Below are 20,913 nucleotides of genomic sequence, written 5' to 3'. Positions count from 1 at the left end.
TCCAAGTTTTTTCTAGATGTCTTGTGTCTGCCCCGCCCCCACCCATCCCCCCAGTATATTCAGGCTCCCTGGAGAACAAGAACACGGAGTGTAAGTCACTTTTCCATCCTCCTCTTTCCCAACCTTCAGAGCAATAAACATGGTTCACCATGCCCTCCCTCCTGCTCGAAGCTCTGCCCTTGGCTTCTCCCTCATGACTTCTGGTTTCCTCCTTCTTCTTGGGCTTCAGGCCTATCCACATTACACACTGGCCTTTGTCCAGGCCGAGGCCAAGGTCCGCTCTTCCCCTAATGCTCTACCTCCTCTCAGTCAGTCATGGATGCCCACAGATTCCATGGCCTCCTTACAGACAATGCAGTCCCCACCTCTAAGCTTCAGGTCCTTCGGTCCAATTGCCTACTTGCCACCTTCACCTGCTCACCCCAAAAACACCTCAAAGTCAACCCCTCAAACCAAACACATTACCTCAAACACACTCTTCAACACGTCTTTCACCAAAACCCAGGTCTCTTGCCACACCTCTTAGGTCAGCTAACAGCATCACCTCCCAACAGGTACAGAAACTAGAAACTTTAAAACCATCCTTAACACCTTTCTCTCACCATCCCTCATCTAATCCTTGGACAAGCCCTAATACTGGCTTTATTTGTCACAACCATATTTACTGAGCACTTAGATGAGTGGGAACCCTATGAGCATTTTAAAGCTATCTGACTGACAATCTTCTCAATGGAATACGAGCTCCTTGAGGCCATGGACCATACCTGTCAGTTTTAAGGCAGGACTAGCAGGAAATGGAATGCATTAGAAAACAGGAAAATCTGCCCCCCTCCAAGGAAACAGTAGGAACCTCTGGCTAGAGATCTAAGGGATGGGCTGAAGTGGGAAGACAGGTGGAGAGACAGCAGAGGCCTCCTATACAGAGCTCCTTATGGAGCCCCATGCCTGACCTGGCTCCCCACCTCTTCGGTTTCCACGTTATCACCACCACACATCCTGCTCATTCTTGCAGGCATGGGGTGGGAAGAAGGTGTAGGGCCAGCCCTTAAACCACCAGCAGAGTCAACCCTGACCAGGAGGTTGGAGACATGCTAAGCAATGAAGAAGTCATGAAGGCAAGATCTGTTGGCCCACACATCCTCTTCTGTGCACCACACTAGGCCTCTCACGTTCTGGAACTGCAGAGCTCAGCCACTCCTCAGCATCTGGCCATACTCCCTCTGGGTCACACCAGCCCATGCCAAGACACTTTCCTTGTCCTCATTTTGCTTCCTAGGGAGGCAAAGCCCTGATGCAAGATCTAGCCCCTGACCCTACTCCAAGGTCACCGGGAACTCGCTGACTCCCCAGGAAGCCCATCTAGGATTCTTGGAGGGTGCGTCCCCTGTCAACAGGAATGCCTACCTTGGGACTTCCCACTCCTGATTTTCATTTCCTAGTTCTATACTCTTAAGACAACTTCTGGCCTCACCTCTCCTAGAAGGCTTCTTGCTGCCTCCCACTCCAGCCTGTAGAGCTTCACCCTTCCAGTGTGGGCCAGTTCTCAGGCCAGGGACCAGGACATGCTTGTGGAAATGGTCCAGGCACCAGGCATTCCATTGTCACTAGAAGGGATGTTCTCTGTATTTCACTGCTAGGCTCAAGAGGCCCTGGGTAAAATCCTTGACAAAGTGAAATATGCTACCCTTTTTAACCTCCTCGGTGGGTATACTAAGAGTTCCCAAGAAAGGCCACAGGCACATTATACTCCATTCCTACTTCAGGTAGAGTGGCTAGGGTAGGGGAGGCCATCAGGAGGAATGGGGTGGTGGGGAGAGGGCTGTGCAGAGCCCCTGCACCCCGTCACTGCCCACCTCCCAGCTGACCTTCTGCCCCCAAGTAGGCTGAAGGCCTTTGGGACCTGTGGCCCACTCCTCTCCTTCCCAGGGTTAGTCACTCTATGAATTCAGCCCGTACTCTTGGGGCCTGAGACTGATGTCATTCAGTCCCGCAGGGTTAGAATTCACCCACCACACACCCACAGCTTCACAGCCAGAGGTCCAGTGTGGTCAGTGCCCTACTCCCCCCACGGACAAGGCCAAGCCAAGGACACTGTGACCTGGGGGCACCCCTTAAACAACTACTTCCCTCAGGACATTTCAGCTAAGCCATATCCCCAGGTGTCCAAGAAAACAGGAAGCCAACCCCAAAGTGAACGGCCCACCCTTACTGAGTTAGAATTAGATCTCACACAAACAAGTGGTCAGACTTGCTGTGGCCCAGCCCCTCACCAGTCTAGTCAGTGTTCACTGCCAGGGCTTGGAGCTTCCGTCAGACCACCCACTCCTCACTGTGCCCACGCCTTGCTCCCAGGCACCTCACAGCCTTTGTAAAGATTCTCTAACCAATGCTGGCTTGCCAGCCAGCAGGGGGAGGAACTCCACAAGGGCAGGATGGGCTGCAACAGAGAGAAAGGTGATTGTGTCTGGACCCTTGGGTTCAGCCTACAGTACTTCAGGCACAACTGTCTCCTGCTGGCTCTGGGCTTTCATGCTTTTCTGCATGTTCTAGATTGCAAGCTTCCCAGGATCGAAGATCGAGCCACCTTCTTTTCTTGCTTGCTACCCCAGCCTCCTCTGTGCCAGGCATGGGCACAGAAAAGGAGATGCCAGTCTTCTGCAGGAGAAAGTCCCGCCCATTTATTCTGCATCCTGAGTCCTGCTGAAGCCAGGGCCACCCGCCAACACCGGGAAGGGCCCGGAAGGAAGCAGCAGAGCCTATACACAAAGCCTACATGTGGCTATAAAAAGGAGCCCTCCCTGCTTCCCCCAGGATGGGCCCGGTTCCTAGGAGGTGATGAGTGGGGGAGAGAGCTAGTACTTGTGCCTGGGCACACAGCCACCGTAGCCTCTCCAAGGCTAGCCAAGCGCCACCTCAAAAGGAACCAGTGTTACAAGGAGAGGAGGGAGAATGTTGAGAGTGGAGTGAGGACAGCAAGCAGAGCCTCTCAAGCCCCATCTCCTGGGACCACCGACTCCCTGAAAGCAAAAAATTCTCTGTCCCCAGTGCCTCTTCCCCCAAACCAAGTATTCACAGAAGACCCCTCTCCCACACTTCTCTACTGCTCCTCCTCCTCTCCCCGAGGGCACCCTGTGGAGGCACCAGCATATCCAGCCAAAGAGCTCTGGGAGCAGCTATGAGGAGACAATGAGGCTTTACTTCGGGGGTGACAGCAGGAAAGCCGCCGCAGCAACAAACGAGGCTCAGGGGCAGCTCAAGGAGGGGCACAGCAGGAGAGGACAATGAAGCAGCGGCCCTGACAGGATACTTCAAGTATGAACACAAGGGTACCTGTTGCAGAGCCCAGCCACGCAGGCAGCAGCCCATGTGCCACCACAGCAGAGCCAGCCACACCACTGCCCACGCCAAGCCATAGAAATTAATCCTGGCCCCCAGCCTCTGTCGTCCAAAGCCCTCTCCAGCCTAGTATGCCCAGCGTTCGGGCCCTGCACCAGGACGGTGACCCAGAGCCACTGAGGCCATTCTGCAGAAACAAGTGGAGTGGCTTGTCATGGTCACACACGTGTAGCAGAAGTGAAAAATGAGCCTCAGTTGTTGTCTGCAACTGAGAGATCTGGATCGTTCATTGTCAGAGCACCCTCACCTCTCCCGACTGCCGGAACAGCCTCCGGTTTGTTTCCTCCACAGCACACTGCAGGCCCTGTAATTATTTTTTCTGTCCAGTTGCTGGTGTCCTTTCTGGCTACACCTATCTTAACCTTTACATTTTTACCAGACAGGTGCTTGGCATGTCAGCAAATGCTGGAGTCCAAAGCCAGGGTAGCACAGTGGGGTCCTGCTTGTTCAGTATGCCACAAAAGGTCCAAGAAGGTTGGGGTTTGGGGGCTTTTCCTTGTTGTTTTAAGGAGAAAAAAAGTAGCTATAGTGATAAAGCACACCAGGGCAGAGACCTACTACCATGGAACAAGCCAGAGCTTGCAGTTCTCACATCCAGCTTAGCAGACGTAACACACAGCAGCACGCCCACAGTCCACACGGGCAAATGCAGGGACACACTGGATGAATGAGTGCACCTGAGCTTGCCATCTGGGGTCCTGGAGAGGCCCTTCATGGGGCACCTGGAGCACAGAGCCAGGTTCCCACCTCCCTGCAGAGGCTCAGGTGCTGTTGTCATCATGAACCCATCACAATAGGTCAGAGCAGGGCTCTTCTGTCCCCCTATCTCAGATCACCTGCTACCTCCACCCCCAGCAAAAGTGTGGGAAAGCATCTTGATGGGGTTGCTACAGGAAGATGAAGGCAGCAGATAATCTAGATGGAGGGTCTAGGTCCAATTTGTCCACGGACAGAAGCCTGGGCTGGTCAAAGAGCACATCTGGCCAGAGGGCAGAGTGGAGATCAGATCACTCTGTCCATATAAACAAAAACAAAAACAAAAACAAACCACACTGGTCCTACAGAACAATCTATCTTCTTGTCATTTTCTCAAGAGTAGAAAAATAACTGAATGTTGTAGTGGGAATCAGAGATCCGAGGCTCTGATCCTGGCATTGCCATGAACTTGCTGTGTGACCTTACCCTTGGGGCCTTGGTTTCTCATCTCTAAGAGAGGGCTAACCATTCTTGCCTTCCTTCAGTTCACGGAGCTGTGGTGGCACTCAAACAATACCACGGATGAGAATATGCTCCATGAACTCTACTGCACTAGGACAAATACCAATTTTCCTCATGCCCCAGTCCTCTGTGTACAGACTCAGGGAGGGAACAAAGAAGCGAAGCAGGAAACAGACTTCTAGCCCAGACTGTCAGAGCAGCCACCAGTGGCCACACTTGGTGGGGGAAAGAGCTGGAGCTCTGTAGTTCGCTAAGGTGAAAGCAAAGGAAACGAATACTTATTAAGTGCCCACAAGTAACAAATGCTGTGCAGAGCACTTTCACATAAAATCTCTTACTCTCATATACAACCTCACTTGACCATTTTAATATACAGCTCTGTGAGGAAGAAATTCCTCTTGTAACTGAAAATCAGTTTCAGGTAAGTTAAGGTTACTTGTCCAGTCATGGGAAGAGCTGAGACTCAAACCCAAATCTGATTCTAACCACAAATTTTCAGTCATACAGAGCCCAATTATCAACAGCCGCTCGAAGCCACTCGTTACCTTGGCTCTGCCTAGTCTGGTCATCTGTTACCGTGTTGCTCTCAGAGAGCTCCCTCAGGGAAGCACAGGCCCCGTGCCTCTCTGAACAAAGCGCTCTGCACGGAGCACCAGCACAGTCCCCTCCTCCGACCCCGACCTCCATTTCCCCCATAACTCTCCTCAAAGCCCCCCGACTTCTCCAGCTCTACGGGAATAGAGAGGGAGGAAAATTCTCCTATCCCCTAGTATCAGGCCTGTGTGATATTAGGCCTCACTTCCCCCCCCCCCCCACTTATCCATCTCTGACCTCTTTGAAGCCGTATCAGAGGAAAGGGTACAGAATGGGAAGAGATGCCATGAGTTAATGAAGACGGACAGGAATGGTGACAGAAGACGCAGAGACGGGACCTATCACACTGAGGGGGTAGCATGAAAGCACTTCCTATGAGAGAGGGGTCTCCAGTCAACGTGCTCAGACAGCATTCACTGGGGCAAGACTCACAGAAATAGGCCAGTATAATACCACAGTAGCTGCTTTCAGCCAGCTGCTCTGTCACCTTGTAAAAGTCGGCAGCAGGAAAGAGCCCCTACAACAGCGGGGCTGCTGAGAGCCTGGAGCAAGAGAATGGGTAGGCCTCCTCGTCTCCCAGTCAAAGGGCTTGGTGGCCACACTCCAGCCCCTCAATATGACAGGTCCATGGGCTCCCTTCTGCTACTGGGTCCTCCCGGGGTACTTACTCCTCCTCCTCCTCGTCAGAGAACCCACCTCACCCCAGTCCCTGTGAACCACTCTATGAAGATCTTCCTCAAACCTTCACAAAACCCTTGTGAGACAAATGCAGTTTGTTACCACATCCCCCTTCTGTAAACAAAGAGCCCAGAGAGAAAGGCACACACTCAAGGTCACAGAGCAAGTAAGTGGCACAACGGAGGCCGTCTGAGTTCCCAACCCAAATGCTAACCTGCTGTGCTCCACCGGCTCACCCCTCCAGACCCAGCCCCGACCCTCCACAGCTGCTGCGTCCCGCCGGCCTCTAGAGGAAGTCTTGCCCCTGCTCATCGGCTCTCTCCTGCAAACGGCAGTAGCTTTACTGGTTTCCCTCAACCTCTCTGAGATAAAATGCAAGACAGCCCCACTTCAGCCACGGAGCAAAACCCAAGAGCATGGCACCCTGAGGCCCTCCCTAAACTGCTCCCAACCAGCCCCAGCCTTATCTCTACCACACTAAATACACACCTGAGCCCTGCACAGGGATCTCCCGTGCTCAACCTGGGCACAGGTAACTTCTTCAGTCAGTCAAGCACTGCTCACAGGTCACCCCCCTGCCCCAAAGCCCACCCTGGCTCTCTCCCGTCAAGCCCAGCTCACCAAGCAGAGCTTACTACTCTGCACTCACAGAGACCGTGGATAGATCTCGATTATGGTACACAGCACACATGGTTATAATCACACGCTCCCGATTCTGTCTCTTCCAAGAATGTGGGAGTTCCTCAGTGGCCCAGTCCATATCTGAGTCACCCTTGTGCCTAGCACTGGGCAAACAGGAGGTGTTCAAACACTATTTATTGAATAAGTGCCCCTCATTCCACAAGGCTACACAAAACAAGGTTAGTGGCCAAGATCTCTGGCCACTGACTCAAGACCATGCATCTGTGTGTGTGTACACACAGACACATGTATACACACACACACACACAAACACACACACAGTATCTTGAACCCAAATAGGACTAAGTCTAAAGCCACAAATCTCCAGTTACTGTGGTCAATTACCAAACGCTGCTCACGGCCATTCCTTATCCCTGGCTCTGCCTAGAATCTTTGTCACCTGTTACTACACTGTTCTCAAAGACACCCCCCCCCCAAACAAGGAGGCATGCTTCCCCGAACAACGCAGTCCACAAGGTGCACAAGAACACACCCCTCCTCCAACAGTACCCCCCTCCTTCTCCTAGGACCCTCCTCAGCTGTAGGTATGTATGGAGGGAGGGGAAGGCGGGGAGGGCTCTGCTTCCCCAGTCATCTGCGGAACAGGCCCCTTTCCTAGGTTCACAGGAAACAGAGCCCCAGCTGGACAGGGGCGCCTGGCAGAGCTGGTTTGGAAACCTACACATCAGGGCAAGTGTCGGGTGTTGAGGAAACACTAAGAGGTCTGACTTCCCCTGGAAAAACTATAGTCAGACAGGAAACACATAGGCAGGGATGGCTAGCTCTGGAGATCCGGACACGTGTTCTCGCTCCTTTCCCACTGGGAGTAATCAACCAGTACAAAGAAAACCCGCATGACACCCCGCCTGCCTACCTCAGACACCTTGGGCCCAGTAGGCAGAGCAAGCCTCACAGACTGTCTCCTCACCAGCCTGACAGCCACAGAGGTCAAGCCCCAGACAACTGGTCCCAATATCACCTCCTCTATGAGCCTGACTGCCTTGTCTGAGCGGTTTGCTCTCTTCCGCCACCATTCCTTCCCCCACCCCATCAAAGGTACAACTAGGAATTATCACTGTCTGTTTCCCTGAGGGCAAGGACGTGTTTTCATTCACCACCTAAGAAGGCCTGGCATCTAGAAGAGTGGGGAAGAACCCAAGTGGAAAGAAAGCGTCAGGCTCCAAAAGTCCCCACAGATGAGCATGACTGTCATTCAGAGCCCTCTGTGGAGACTCCACCCAGGCCACGATGCCCACGATGACCCTTGACTGAACCCCAGAAAGGTATCAGAAGACAAATGTGGAGCCAGAACCTAGAGGGGCTGAGGATCTGTAATGCAGGGCTACACACAACAATTTCTCCTTAGAGGAGCAGCAGAGACCAGTGGGTATGGGGCCTAGGGGAGGCCCACTGGCAGCACAACCCCGGGGCTGAGAGTCCTTTTGGGATGGCCGGCCAGTCAGGGCCTGGAGAGCTGGGTCTGGGTGAGACTGTCACATAGTAGCACTATCAACCCATGGAACAACTCACTCCCTGTATTTTCCATTTTGCATCTGTAAAATGGGGTGGGACTCCAGACCCAGCCCCACCCCCAAGAAAGTATGATGAAAAGTCTTTGTAGCACTCAGCAGGAAGTCTGTAACTGCTCTGTATTCACTTAGGTCAGTATCTGCTACATAAAAAGCCAAACATCAACCTGGTTCCTGTCCCATCACCATGACAACTAGTACCAAAGTACTTTCCCACCCCTCTTTTGAGCCAAACTCTAGAAATGAGCACGTGGCAGCCCCATTTCACAAGTGGCAAAGTGAGAAGGCGCAGAGTTAGGTCCGAATGAGGTCTGCTGCATGGGTGCTACGCATTTTCATTGACCCACAGTACCCCTCCTTCAGGTCCAGACACTTTGGGGGTAGCAGAAGTGCCTCTCCCCTTGGCCAGGCTACAAGCACTACATGGAACCCTGGCAGAGTCAGCAGGAAAAGGCCAGATGGCAGGGGACACAGCTGGCTCCCCACCTTCCGCAGAGCCCGCAGAGGGGGCTGCAGGGACCAGCACTCATCAGCAAGGTAGACCAAAAATGGGCAGAAGTTGGGCAGCTTCCGCCGGAGGCTCCATTAATAAGATGTGAACTCTACCCAAGCATCTACTAGCATTTTTATTCAGACTCCTTCAATCTGGGCCTCTGAAATCAAAGGGCCAAGACTCTGACATTCTTTGCCTATACTCCCAGCTGATGAGATCTCCGAATCTGTACTTCTCTAGCTGACCTACCGCTGGGGGCTGGGACCTCTGCATTCCTGTCACTGTCTCCTGAAGCCGGGACACACCATGCACTAGACTCTTCCCTCTCCACACCCCTCCCTCCTGTTCAGGCCCCAACTTACAAATAAGATAGCTACACCCAGGAGTCAGATGTGCAAATCTCCATAGATTTACTCCATACATTTAACTCTGTCATGTACTGTTCTATATATGATAGGTGGGTGGGTGAGGAGATGGGTTGAAGCAAAACAAAACCATTTCCTCCCTTTTTCTGGGTAGTGACCTAAGTGAAATGTGCACTTGGTTCCCATCCTCCTCCCTTCCTATACCCTCAGGCTCTCCGAGAGCCACACACACACATTCTCTCTCAACAGTCACAGTCCAGAATGGAGGGCAGTCAAAGTCCATTATTTCTATTGTTATTAAAAACAGCTTAGGTTTATTAAACACTTACAACGTATCAGGCACTTTGCTAGAGGTTTTACAACAATTCTCATTTAGTCTCCAGAGCAACCATATATAGTGTATGTATTACTACTCCTGCTTTACAGATCAAGAAACTAAGCTCAGAAAAAAATAAGTAACTAGCTAGATACGTAACTGGCCCACAACTAATATATGGACTTCAAATCCAGGCTTGCCTTCAACCACAGTGTTGCCCTTACTGCCTGCTGATCCCATGCATGGTTTGAAGTGCAACCTGTTAGTTACCCAGGAAATCTCTAGCAGGGAACCTCTGGCCAGTGCCACCAACTGAGCAGAGCACAGGGAGCACCATAAAACCGAGAGCCTGGAGTCTGGATGTGCCTGGAGTCTAGATGCCTGGGTGATGTCCCCAGGACTTGCTGGTTCCCTGTGGTGTCTGTCCTCCCAGAGCTTTGGAATCCAGGCTCTCAAATCACTAAAATTTTCTCTCCAAAGCTGACAGGGCTGTTGGAGGCACCGAGGAAGGCAGCTGCCATTTCTAAGTTCAGCAGCAGTATCAGATCTGGAGTTTGTCGTTGAGGATGGCTGCCTCACCACAAGACTTTCCTTCCTCCAAATCTCCTCAACCCATCTACACACCATACCCAAGGAGGTCTGTAGGACCCTCCCTTGGGGGGGGGGGGTGTCACTTCCTGATGCCCCTCCTCCACAAGGACCTGATTCTAACCCTGGCTCTAACACCTGTCTCTAGGGGAGTCCTTGCAGGAAGCAACCCACAACTTAGGGTTGCAGACACACTACCTCTCACACCTAGTGTGAAGGAATGGAGGGCCGAGCTGGGTGCCCATCCGGCCACAGCACAAGCATGCACTAAGTGGCATAACACTGAAAGATCTGGGGTTTTTCAAAATCCCCCAACTCCCTCCTCCCAACTGAGACCTGTCCCAAAGCAGCCAAGTTCAGGCCTGAGAAGGCAAAGAGGCAGGAAACCAAAAGTAGCTACTCCCGGCTCCCTGCAGCCATGGAACACAGAGCGGACTGCAGGACATAAAGGGCTAGACCGGGATCCCAAACTGGCTGCACACTCTTGAAAAAAGTACCTGACTCTAAGGCACTGAAGCTGGCTCTTCTGGGCCAAGCTCTTGAGCATGTGCTTCCAAGGGCAAAGGGAGCCTGGCCCCTTTACCAAGAGTCCCTGTCCTGGCTCTGAGTGTCTGCCCACCCACGCAGACCTCTAAAATTCAGCTTCAAGACAAAAGCAGCGGGGGGCGGGGGGGGAGGCATTGCATTTTCTTGGGCTTTTCCAAACCAAACAGGACCACCTTCCACTCACTCCCCAAGAGACAGATGAGTAGGCCTGACTCTGATCCAAAACCAACCCTACCCCAACATCTAAGTTCTACTCAGGGAACGCAAAGGTTCCTTTACAAATGGAAACCAACCCGGGGGGCCCAGAAAGTTTCACCATGGGGAAAAAAGGTGATCACGGGCGGTGACCGTCTGGGCCGGCCCCTGCTTCTGGGGCTGGGTGGGTTGACCCGCCCGGGCTTCCCTGGCCTCCGTCAACACCACTCCCCCCGCAGGGGAGACCTGATGCCCGCCCCGCCGGTCTCCAACCGGCTAGGATTTTTAGGCCTCTGGGCAAAGCGCCTGGAACACTCCCCCCTTCCCAGGCTGGGGGAGGGGGTGTCCTGTCAGGTGACTGAGGACCCGGATGCCCCCCGCCCCCGGTGACCACCCGGGCAGAGGCGGGGGCGGGGCCGGAGGCTGTGGGGGAGGGCCCGAAAGTTTACCCAAGTCACTCCAGCAGCGGCCGGGGCGCACCGGAGCCCAGCGCGGACTCCCGCGGCCCCCGCGCGCAGCGGGCCCGGGGAAGGGGGCGTACTTACTGGCCCCCTCGATCTTGTCGGCGCCACGGCTCCACGTGATCTGCCGCGTTTCCAGCTTGACCTGGAAGGTCTTCCGCTCCGGTCGCTGCGACTTCTTGGAGTAGAACAAAGTCATGACGGTGCCCACCTCGAGGCTGCGGCAGAGGTGCAGCACCTCGGCGTCCGAGGGCGCGCCGGGCCCGCAGCCATTGGCGCAGGGGGACGCGGCGCCCGCCATGGCTTCTGCACTGGGGGTGGAGGTGGAAGAGAGGGTGGCGGCAAGCGGCGCCGCCGCGGCGCAGGCCGGGCCGGCGGGAGCAAGCGGCGGCGGCAGAGGCGGCCGGCGAGCGGGCCCGGCGGCGGCTCCTGCGGGCGGAGACGGGGCGGGGCCTGAGCGGGGGGGCGGGGCGGCTCTGCAGGCCCCGCCCCGGCCCGCGCGCAGGGAACAAAGGCGCCCGCGCGCCCGTGGAGAGGACCCCCGCCCGCCGCGCCTGCGCCCCGCGACCCCCAGACAGGCCCCGGGCGGGGGCGCGGGGCGCAATGGCGGCGGGAGCGCGCGCCGCTCGCGGTCAATGAGCTCGTCCCTCCGTCCCGCAGAGCTTCAAGCTCACGCTGCCCCGGCTGGCCCCGTCACGCGCGGCAGCCCCGCGCCGGCCCGTCAGTCAGTCGCACACGCACAGGCGGCCGCTCAGCCCACTGTCCCGCACAGGCCCCGCCGCAGCCGTTTCCTCAACCCCGCTCCCCGCGCGGCGTCCGGGAGAAGAGGCGAGGGTGCAGAGCGCCCCCAAGCCCGCCGGCCAAACCCGGTTACCTGGGCGGGCTGCCCGGCGGAGGGAGCCAGCCAGGCCAGGCCGGGCCGCCTCACACCCGCGGCGGCGGCAGCGGCGGCGGCGGCTGCGGCGGCGGGTCCTCTGCGCGCCCTCCTCGGGAGGGGCGGGGGCGGAGCAGCCTGCGGATTGGCCGGCGAGCTCTGATGGACAGCAGGCCTGTCCCGCCCCTCCCTTTTGGCCGCGCAGGGCTGGCCCTCAGGCCGCTCCTGCGACGGCCGGACTCACGTCTGTCCTGCCCCTCTGGCCAGTGTGACCTTCGATGGACCCGTCATTCGAAGAAGCCCCCAGACCTGAGCCTCCCCTGGAGGGCCTTTACATCTGTGGCCCCCGGTGGCCTCCATCTCTGCTTCTCATCAGCCACTGCCCGCCCCACCTCACGCTCCGCCTCCGCGCGCCCCTCTTGCAAACGCGCTTTCCGGAGCTTTGGTTTTCGTGGCCTAAGTCCCCGTGTTTTTCTCCTGCGTCTCAGGCCTCTGCCTTTGGGTCCCAGAAGTTTCTCTTTCTGGGCTGGGTCCTGAGCCAGTTCCTAAGGCGACCTTTCCCATGGCTTCAGCCGTAGCACCAAATCTGTATATTCCCTGCCTCCTGCAGCTCCACGCCCCCCATTTAACGCGAGCCTCTCCCCTCCCTCCTCAAACCGCTCTTCCCACAGTCCTCCCTTTCTCGGAACGTGGCATTAAGTCTTCTAAGGCGCCTGGGCCAAGACTCTTGGAGGTATCCTTGATTCCCCTGACGGCCTCCACCGCCCAGCAATCTAGCAAGGCCTTTTAGCTCTACCCTTGGCTACCTCCACTCCACCCACAAGCCTGACGTCCATCTTTTCTCGTCCAGACTATTTATTCTCCCTGATTTGAACTGCATCTATTCTTCATGCTTTAATCTTTAAAAAGAAATTAAATCATGATCCCCTACCTTCCGCCTCAAACCCTCCACGACTTCCCACCGCACTTAAAATCCACAGGCCCTCCTGTCTCAGCTGGTCCTGCATGCTCGGGCCCCTTTCTCTCTCTCTCACTTTGTCTCTCACCACCTCCCCTTCACTCTCCATGCTGCAGCCACAAGACCTTTTAGTGGTTATTTGAATAATTCATACTCTGTCTTCCTGAAGCCATTCCCTAGACTTGCACCTGAAGTGTAGCCGCCCCCATCACAGACAAACTGAAGACACCTGTGACACCGGTCACAGGGGAGCTGGTCTGACAGATGTTGAGTCAGGCAAAGCAGGACAATTGGAGAGCCCAGAGAAAGATCCAGGTTTCAGCAATTCGTGAGTATACGCGTGTGGGCTTAGACCCCTTACCCAGCTGGGTGGTGACTCGTGTCCAGGGCTGCCTCTTTGTCTTGCTGCAGTGGTAACGTGTGGGGTTGTATTTGGAGTCCCTCAAGTGTGGCCCCTAGGAAGCTGAGAATCCAGCAGGAAGCTGAGCCTTTTGTTGGCTTCAACCACCTGGGGGAGGTGGAGTGATCCGATGTGGACTGCCACCTAGTGCCCACCCTTTAAAGTGGGAGGGAGGGCACTAAAGTCGACCCAGTGCCTGGCCTAGCACTACAAGGCTTACAAGTGTGGTCACACCTGATCCTCATAATTACTATCTAATCAGGGATTATTGTCCCCAATTTACTGATGAGGACCCTGAGATTCAGATAATTTCTGCAGTTTGCCCCGAGGCCACATAAGTAACGAGTGGGAATTTGAACCCAGTCTGTCTTGAGTCCATGCATTTTTTTTTTTTTTTTTTGCTTCACAAGAGAGCCTTAAATAGGTCCTGGTGGTCAGCAGTCATGGGGCACAGAGGCTAGCTCGCTAGTCAGTACCAGTGAGGGGAGGCCCCGGGCATGGCTGGCTCTAGGCACACAGGGAATGCTCATAGAGTATGGCTTGGACTGTCCCTGAGCTGCCCTGTGCTGGGCCATCGTGTCCTGGGTTGGAAGAAAAAGAGAAATCCAGCACTAACCATCCAGGAATTCAGGCATTAAACAGATAAACAGTGTTATGTAGGGACGATTGTGACGGCAAATAGGAAGAACACAGAGGGCTACGAGATAAAACATGAGGGACACCTATTTTATCTCTCTCTTAGTAGAAAAGAAAGCCTCTCTAGAACTCAACAGAGGTCTACAGGATGTGAGTAGCTGGTCAGGTGAATTATTAGAGATGGGTTGGACGAAGGTACTTTCTAGGCAGAGATAACAACATGTACAAAGGCCAGAGAGAGCTTGAGGAGTGTAGGAATGAAAAGGCTAGAGTTAAACTGAGGCGGAGCACCTCAGATGATGAAGCCAGGGACAGGTGGGGACAGAATGGGGCCTCTCTCGGCTTATCTGTTCTCGTCCATTTGTCCTGGACACCCCCTCCTAAGTGCTATAGTCCTCATCGAGCTTCTTGTGTTGACTTGGGTAGCTGTGATACACTTTTAAAATCTCTCCATTTTCTGAGAGCTTCCTAGCACTCAGACCATGCTTTCTTGCTTTTGCCTTTGCCTCCAGGGCCAGGCAGGCCCCCAGGGGCTCCAGAAAGCTCTGTCAACAGGAGCTCATGTTTTCAGTCTGCTGCCAGGCCCCGTTTCCTTCTGGGATTTCTGAGCTAGCTTCTCAGGCCTCAGGTGCCTCCCTCCACCAAAAGAGATTCAGGAAAAGCAGGCCATGCAGAGGGGTGTGGCTGGTTTGGGCTTCCCCCAGCTCAGCATATATATGGGTACGTGGGTGTTCCTGGCAATGTGTGCAGCTGCGCTGGCTTGGAGGGAGCAGCCCAGAACCTACACAAGATACACGCCCTGACATCACCCAGGCTAGCCCTGCTTGGGCCTATTTCTGTCAGCGCTCGTGCTTTAACATGCCTCAGCCCACACCGTACCTGGGTGTGCCCGTGTTCTGGGTAAGGGTCCCAGCTCAGATGCCCCTTTGGCCTCATAGGGCCTGACCTCTTAGGTGTTTATTTATCGAACACTTAGAACAGCACTTGGCATAGTGTAAGTCCTATATAACTGCTTTACCTACGTTGGCTCATTTACTTATGATAGCATCCTAAGTTCTCTTACTATTCCCAACCTATAGATGAAAAAACTGAGGCACAGAGAGATTGAGAGACGTGTTTGTGGACACACAGCTGACAGATGGCAGAGATGGGATTCGAACCCAGGCAGCCTGGCTCCAGTGTCAATGCTGATGTTGCCTCCCGTGTAGGTATGAACTATTTCGCTGTGTGTTCTCACCCCCTTCCATAATACCCCTAGCTGATGTGTTTTCTATTTTTAGTTCTAGCTCTTCCTTGCCTTATGATGGGGTTACATCCCAATAAACCCATCATAATTTGAAAATACGATAAGTTGAAAAGCACTTACCGTGCCTAGCCTATCTTTAATGTACTCAGAACACTAACATTAGCCTCTGGTTGGATAAAAATCACCTAACACAAAGCCTGTTCTATATAATAAGGTGTTGAATGTCTCATGAAGTTTCCTGAATACTGTAGTAAAAGTGAAAAACAGAATTGTTGTATGGGTGCAGGGTTGTAAGCGTAGGGGTTATTTACCTTCTTGATTACACAGCTGACTGGGAGTCATGGCCGCTGCCCAGCATCTCAAGAGAGGCTCACGCTGCATATGGCTAGCCGGGAAAAGATCAAAATCCAAAGTACAGTTTCTATTGAGTGCATATCACTTTTGCACTATCGTTAAGCTGAAAAATCGTGAGTCAAACTGTCATAAATCGGGGACCATCTGTATTTGGTTAAATGTCACAGATTAGGCTCTTTGGAAGCAGACTCTAAGTGGCAGAGGCTAGCATGCAGAACCTTTGATAGGGAGGGCTCTTGGGATCAACACTGTGAGAGAGAGAGAGGCGGAAAGAGGAGGGAGCACAGGGAGAAGTTAAGCTGTGGCACAGGCCTGGTGACAGCCTCAGCCGACGTCCAGGGAGCGCTGTTGTCTAGTGCTGGCTCGAAATGGCTGGGCCTTCAGAGTCCCACTTCAGTCAGCCCCGGGAAGAACACAGCCTCGGTCACATGGCTGTCTGGAACCCAGACGATCTTTGAGGGCTGATGGGTCTCCCAGCAGTGGGGGTGATAAGTGCTTCCTTGAAGGAGAATCTCAGTGGCACATGGATGTGCCCACCTCAAATATATTCCTTTCCAGTCCTTTAGAAACATTTAGAGCATTTAAACCAAAGAACAAAAATATTGCACTGTAGAATTGGAATAGGCTATATAAGGAGGAGGAATAGAAGATGGTTAGTAAGGGTTAACACGACTGCTGTCACTGAGAATCAAATGTAACTGAGCTTTTTATTCTGTTAACTGATTCCCCAGGGGAGAAACATTTTCTCCCCTGGGGTGAAATTATAAAAGAAGTTTCTCATATGGACACTTATTTGATTGAGATAGTGGAGAATGTTCCAACAGATATGCAGTTTTCATTGATTCCTTGTAATAAATATAGAAGGGATAATATAAAAGTGTAGCTCAATGAAGCCCCTTCCACAATTGAAAGTAGGCAGAGTTATAGACTTACAGTCTTGTTTCCTCACATAAAACTTTATCCTTTTTCTTTAAAGCTGTTCTTTAAAATTTTTGCTTGGTAGTTTCTTATTTTAGGTGTCTGACCAGCTCATCTCTGAGTTTGAGCCTGCTAACCTGTACCTCTGTATACAGCTGGTACTGTGTACTCAGTGTACCTTGAGCTCCACCTCACAACCTGCAGTTCAGATTCTTGACCTCTGGCCCCAATATCTATCTATGGCTCCAACTTAGTTGCTGGATCTCATGTTTCTTGTTCTTCTTCCTTTTTTTTTTTTTTTTTTTAAATTTCACTTACTTGTTTGAAAGAGAGAGTGAGCATGTGCATGGGGAGGGGCAGAGGGAAAGGGAGAAGAAGCAGGCTTTCTGCTGAATAGGGAGCCCAGTGTGGGGCTCGATCCCAGGACCCTGGGATCAAGACCTGAGCTGAAGGCAGGCACTTAACCAACTGAGTCTCTTCCTTTCTTCCAACAAACTCTCCTGATGCTCCTCTATAGTGGTAACAGCGGAGATGAATCAGACCAAGTTCTCACTCCACTTTTGGGTAAAGAAATGCCAACAGAAATTTGTCAACAGATGACAACTGGCTGTGATAAGGGCCCCTGGAGCACTGAGAAGAGACATGTATTGCTAGCTGTGAGAGTAGAGCTAAGTGAGAGAGAATGTATATGCCTAGAGATATGGAAACTCCCACCCAGTATAAGGTGATGGCTTGTTTTTGCAGTAAGGGCACTCCAGATGTTTTGAGGCTTCTTGGCAACTAAAATAGAAACATTCTTAGAGACACATGATTCAAATGGCCAGTATGACAGCTTATTTAGTTACATGAACATATTCTAAATCACATATTTAAAGCAGCATATTAATTTATGGATATGTATTTTTCCCACTCTCACCTTTGCAGTAATACACTTATGGTCAAGCTCTCTACAAATCTTTGATTTCTATGTAGTTATCCCCAGGAGAACTACTATGAGTCATCTAATATAAATTTCTGAAAGCGCATCACCTTCAGTGCTAAGTTGTTTTGAGAGTAGTTTTGAAAAATCAGCTTGATTGAGGAATAACTTACATACAAAAAAAAAAAGTGGACCCCTTTTTAAGTGTAAAGTGTGGTGAGCTTTGATGAATGTAATACCGTCGTGTAACCTCCACGCAATCAAGGTACAAAACACTTCCATCACCCTGAAGTTTCTCGGTGCCCCTTTATAGTCAGTCTCCCCTGCCCTCCCGTCCAGCAACACTAACATACTTTCCGTCACTACAGAATAGTATTTGCCTATTCTAGAATTTCACATAAAATGGAACCAAGGAGTATGTAACCGTGGTCTACATTCAGCATGTTTTTGAGACTCCTCTGTGTTGTTGAAGAGACAATACTTACCGAGTCAGTATCTAAATTTTAATCTAAGCAGAATGACCTTTTGTGTAATGTTAAAACAGCTTTCTTTTCATTTCTCCCATAGGTATCTATTAATGATCTGCATAATAACTACTTACTGTTACTGCACTAAAAATTTTATGGAGAATTTCAAATATATGTAAGTGTGGACAGGATAGTATAGTGAACTTCCTTGTACCCATCAGCCAGCTTCAATTTTGAGCTGATGGCCACTCTGGCTTCACGTCAGACTCCACCAACACCTTCCATATTTTGACACAAATGTTAAGTCTGTAGTAAGTATGTTTTCCTGAAACCGTTAAAATACACACACACACACACACACACACACACGTGTGTGTATCTATATGTAGCATACCATTGCCAAGCCTTAAAAAAAAAATCAATGTTGTCTTGCTATTAAAGTGACCTTTAAGAGATTTGTTTATATGTAATACTTGGGATTGTGAGAAATAATTACTAAGTCTGTGGTAAATTTCTCTGCCTCCTTGTTTACACATTTTGTCAGGGGACTACTTATAATCGTCCAAAACTAGCTTGAGAGGTCATTTCAGGGTAATGTCTTTTCTCCAAAAAGTGCTTTTTGGTTCAAAACAAGTTGAGAGAGTATCCCATTATATGAGGGATTTTTGTAAAGACCAAAATATAAGTAAACTCTTTTCTGAGTTAAAAAAAAAAAAAAAATTTTTTTTTTTTAATAAAGCTTTTTGCCTATGTGGCATTTAGGAGGTGATTTCAGAGTTGCTAATTTACTGGATGTGGAAGTAAGAGAAAGAAAGGAGAAGGCTGGTGGTGGCCCTGGACTCTGGTTGAGGGGCAGAGCAGACAGTGGTGCCTCTCTCTGAGAGGTGAAACAGCCCAGTGGCCACGGAGTAGTTGGTACTGAGCTCCGTTCCAGAGATCGGAGAGTGAGTAGCTTGGGGACCTCCCTTCCAGCTCCAGCATGGGTCTGGAGCTCAGGAAAGGGGTCTAGGCTGGAGACGGAGGTCTGGGAGTCCACTAGGACTGGAATCCACTAGGCCCCTTTCTTCTGTGCAGCGGAGAGAGCCACAGCAGCCAGGACCTGAGAGGGGAGATGACCAAGATGAAGCAGCCTGAGAGAGACAGGAGTAGAACCAGGAGAGGATGCCATCGTGGAAGCTACAGAGAAGTGCTTGGAGAGGCGAGTACTCACATGTTGTGGCGTTCCATTTGTCTGTCAGGTCCACCGGAAAAGACAAATTTATAGAGAAAGCAGATTAGTGGAGGCTGGAGGTGGGAGTGGGGATTAACTTTAAGTGGGCATGAGGGAACTTACTGGGAGGATGATATACTAAAACTGATTTATGATGATGGCAATAGCCCTCAGTAGTTACTAAAAATACACTTGGAATGGGTGGATTGTATGATATGTAAAATGTTTTCAGTAGAGCTGTTAAATGGAAGAACGGTTAAGTGTCCAGTGCCACAAAGAAGATACACAATGCAGAGCCCATTAATGGGTTTGGTCACTCATTCATTGGCGACTGTGGTCAGAGGGGAGGGGGGATTCGGGGTCAAGGTGGGACAGAAGCTGGTTGCAGTGGGTGGAGGAATGACCCGGCAGAGTGGATGACTCACTCCAGGCACTTGTATGTGAAGTGGGAGATGGAGGGGGTGGTGGCTGGAAACAGCTGGGAGTAGTGAGACCTTTTTTTCTTCATTTTTTTTTACTGTGATATAGGCCCAAGGTGGACTTGACAGAGACTGGACAAGAGCTGCTGAGCAGATGCAGGGGGTAAGGGAAAGAGGAGCCAAGCAAGCACACAGATACACTTGGCATGCGGAAGCCATCCCACTTTGCCCAGAGCTGGACTCGAGCATCACAGAAGAGCCTGTTAGGAGGGAGTTTTTCAGACTCTGCACATCAGGCTTCTGCTTCTGGACAAGGCTGGAAGTGTGAGGAGGGACACAACCTACTGGAGGAATAAGCGAGGGGGTGGGTCTTCTCCCAACTCCGGACTCAAGCATTTTTCAGGGCCTGTCCCATCTGGCCCTCACCTACATGTCCAACCCCTTCCCTCATCCCCACTGGCCAGGTCAGCTTCCATCCTCTGGTTTGCTCTCCCAAGCATGCTACCACCAAGGGTGCCCTTCACAATTGCTCTTGACCAGATCTAGATGCTGTGCACCTGCCCTCAGAGGACTTGTAGGACGATCCCTACTGGGAAAGGTAGGCTCGAGTTTATCCTCATCAGTAAAATCTTATGCATGCAGGAACTCCTGTCCCTAATTTCTAGTTCTGGACCAAGGTTTGTCCCCTGGTTTTGGACAGTCCTGCTCAAGTCCCAAACCCAGGTCCAAATTCTTATCACCCACCCCTCAACCATGAAGTGTATTGATTATCTCATGAGCCTCTGTGTTGCCATTCTTTATGTTCAGTGGTGGAGCTACCTCAACACCACAGAATTTACAAAACTTGGCTGTCATCAGCTCCAAAGCACTGATGGCCACTTAACCTCCTTTTTTCCCTGGTGCGAATGCTCCCTCCCTCACTGGCCAGTGAAATGCAGACTGCCAAGAAGGATCTTCCAGGGTTCTCTTCAGTGGGCCAACACCAGCCCAGCCCTTGGTCCCAGGGAGTTGAGACTGTCAAGGAGATGGCTCTCCTCCCAGAATATACCTGGTACATGCTAGCAAGCCAGAGGGTGTAGGGCTAAGTGACCAATTCTGACCACTGGCCTTCCTGCCCCCTGCTCTGTTTGGCCAGGATTAACTCATCCTTCTTCCTGAACCATTTTTGTAGGGACCCTACCAACATGGGGACAGGAGCCCTGGGGAGTAATTAACCAATTAACATAGGGAGTCTACATTTGGGCCTCTGGGATCCACTGAGTACTGGATTAAAACTGGCTTGGTACCCTTAATTCCTGCCATCCTGACTGCAAGTTTAGCCACACAAGCAAACCCAGACAAGGTCCCTGATGCTTGTGGCCAGCACATATAGAAAGCAGCAGGTCTGCCTCCCAAATACATTCATTACATCTTGGCTCAATACATACTATCTATCCTAGGCTCCAAATAGTT

At 51.9% G+C, this 20,913-nt stretch overlaps 2 protein-coding genes across 3 annotated transcripts in view; one reads left to right on the top strand and one right to left on the bottom strand.

The window, feature by feature from the left end:
* Positions 1-12,014, bottom strand: part of PLCG1 (phospholipase C gamma 1) — a 36,768-nt gene extending 24,754 nt beyond the window's left edge. The window contains exons 1-2 of one of the 2 annotated variants that reach the window (XM_045084200.1): positions 11,935-12,014; positions 11,145-11,489 (exon numbers count right to left, since the gene is read on the bottom strand). In XM_045084200.1, the coding sequence (XP_044940135.1) occupies positions 11,145-11,361 (217 nt within the window). In that variant the 5' untranslated portion in view covers positions 11,362-11,489; positions 11,935-12,014. The remainder of the gene's footprint in view (positions 1-11,144; positions 11,490-11,934) is intronic. The other variant, XM_045084199.1, reaches the window with a different exon arrangement.
* LOC106005276 (translation initiation factor IF-2-like) lies at positions 11,360-19,027 on the top strand. Its single transcript, XM_045084219.1, has 4 exons — positions 11,360-11,474; positions 11,519-13,220; positions 15,008-15,136; positions 18,907-19,027. Exons 1-2 carry the CDS (start codon positions 11,360-11,362, stop codon positions 12,469-12,471), a joined length of 1,068 nt encoding a protein of 355 aa, XP_044940154.1. The 3' UTR covers positions 12,472-13,220; positions 15,008-15,136; positions 18,907-19,027.
* Positions 19,028-20,913: the final 1,886 nt, after the last annotated feature.

This window comes from Mustela putorius, unplaced genomic scaffold, assembly GCF_011764305.1.
Source record: "Mustela putorius furo isolate JIRA1106 unplaced genomic scaffold, ASM1176430v1.1 tig00000743_pilon_pilon_pilon, whole genome shotgun sequence".
Taxonomy (NCBI): domain Eukaryota; kingdom Metazoa; phylum Chordata; class Mammalia; order Carnivora; family Mustelidae; genus Mustela; species Mustela putorius.
Note: the sequence above shows the minus strand (reverse complement) of the source record. Positions and strands in the feature narration are given on the sequence as shown.

What these genes read in the sequence shown, in the direction of transcription:
- LOC106005276 (XM_045084219.1), top strand. Translation starts at nt 11,360, where the DNA reads ATGGCTTCTGCACTGGGGGTGGAGGTGGAAGAGAGGGTGGCGGCAAGC. An exon ending in CAGAGGCGGCCGGCGAGCGG is followed by an intron (nt 11,475 to 11,518) that starts GCCCGGCGGCGG and finishes GCGGGGCCTGAG; the next exon opens with CGGGGGGGCGGGGCGGCTCT.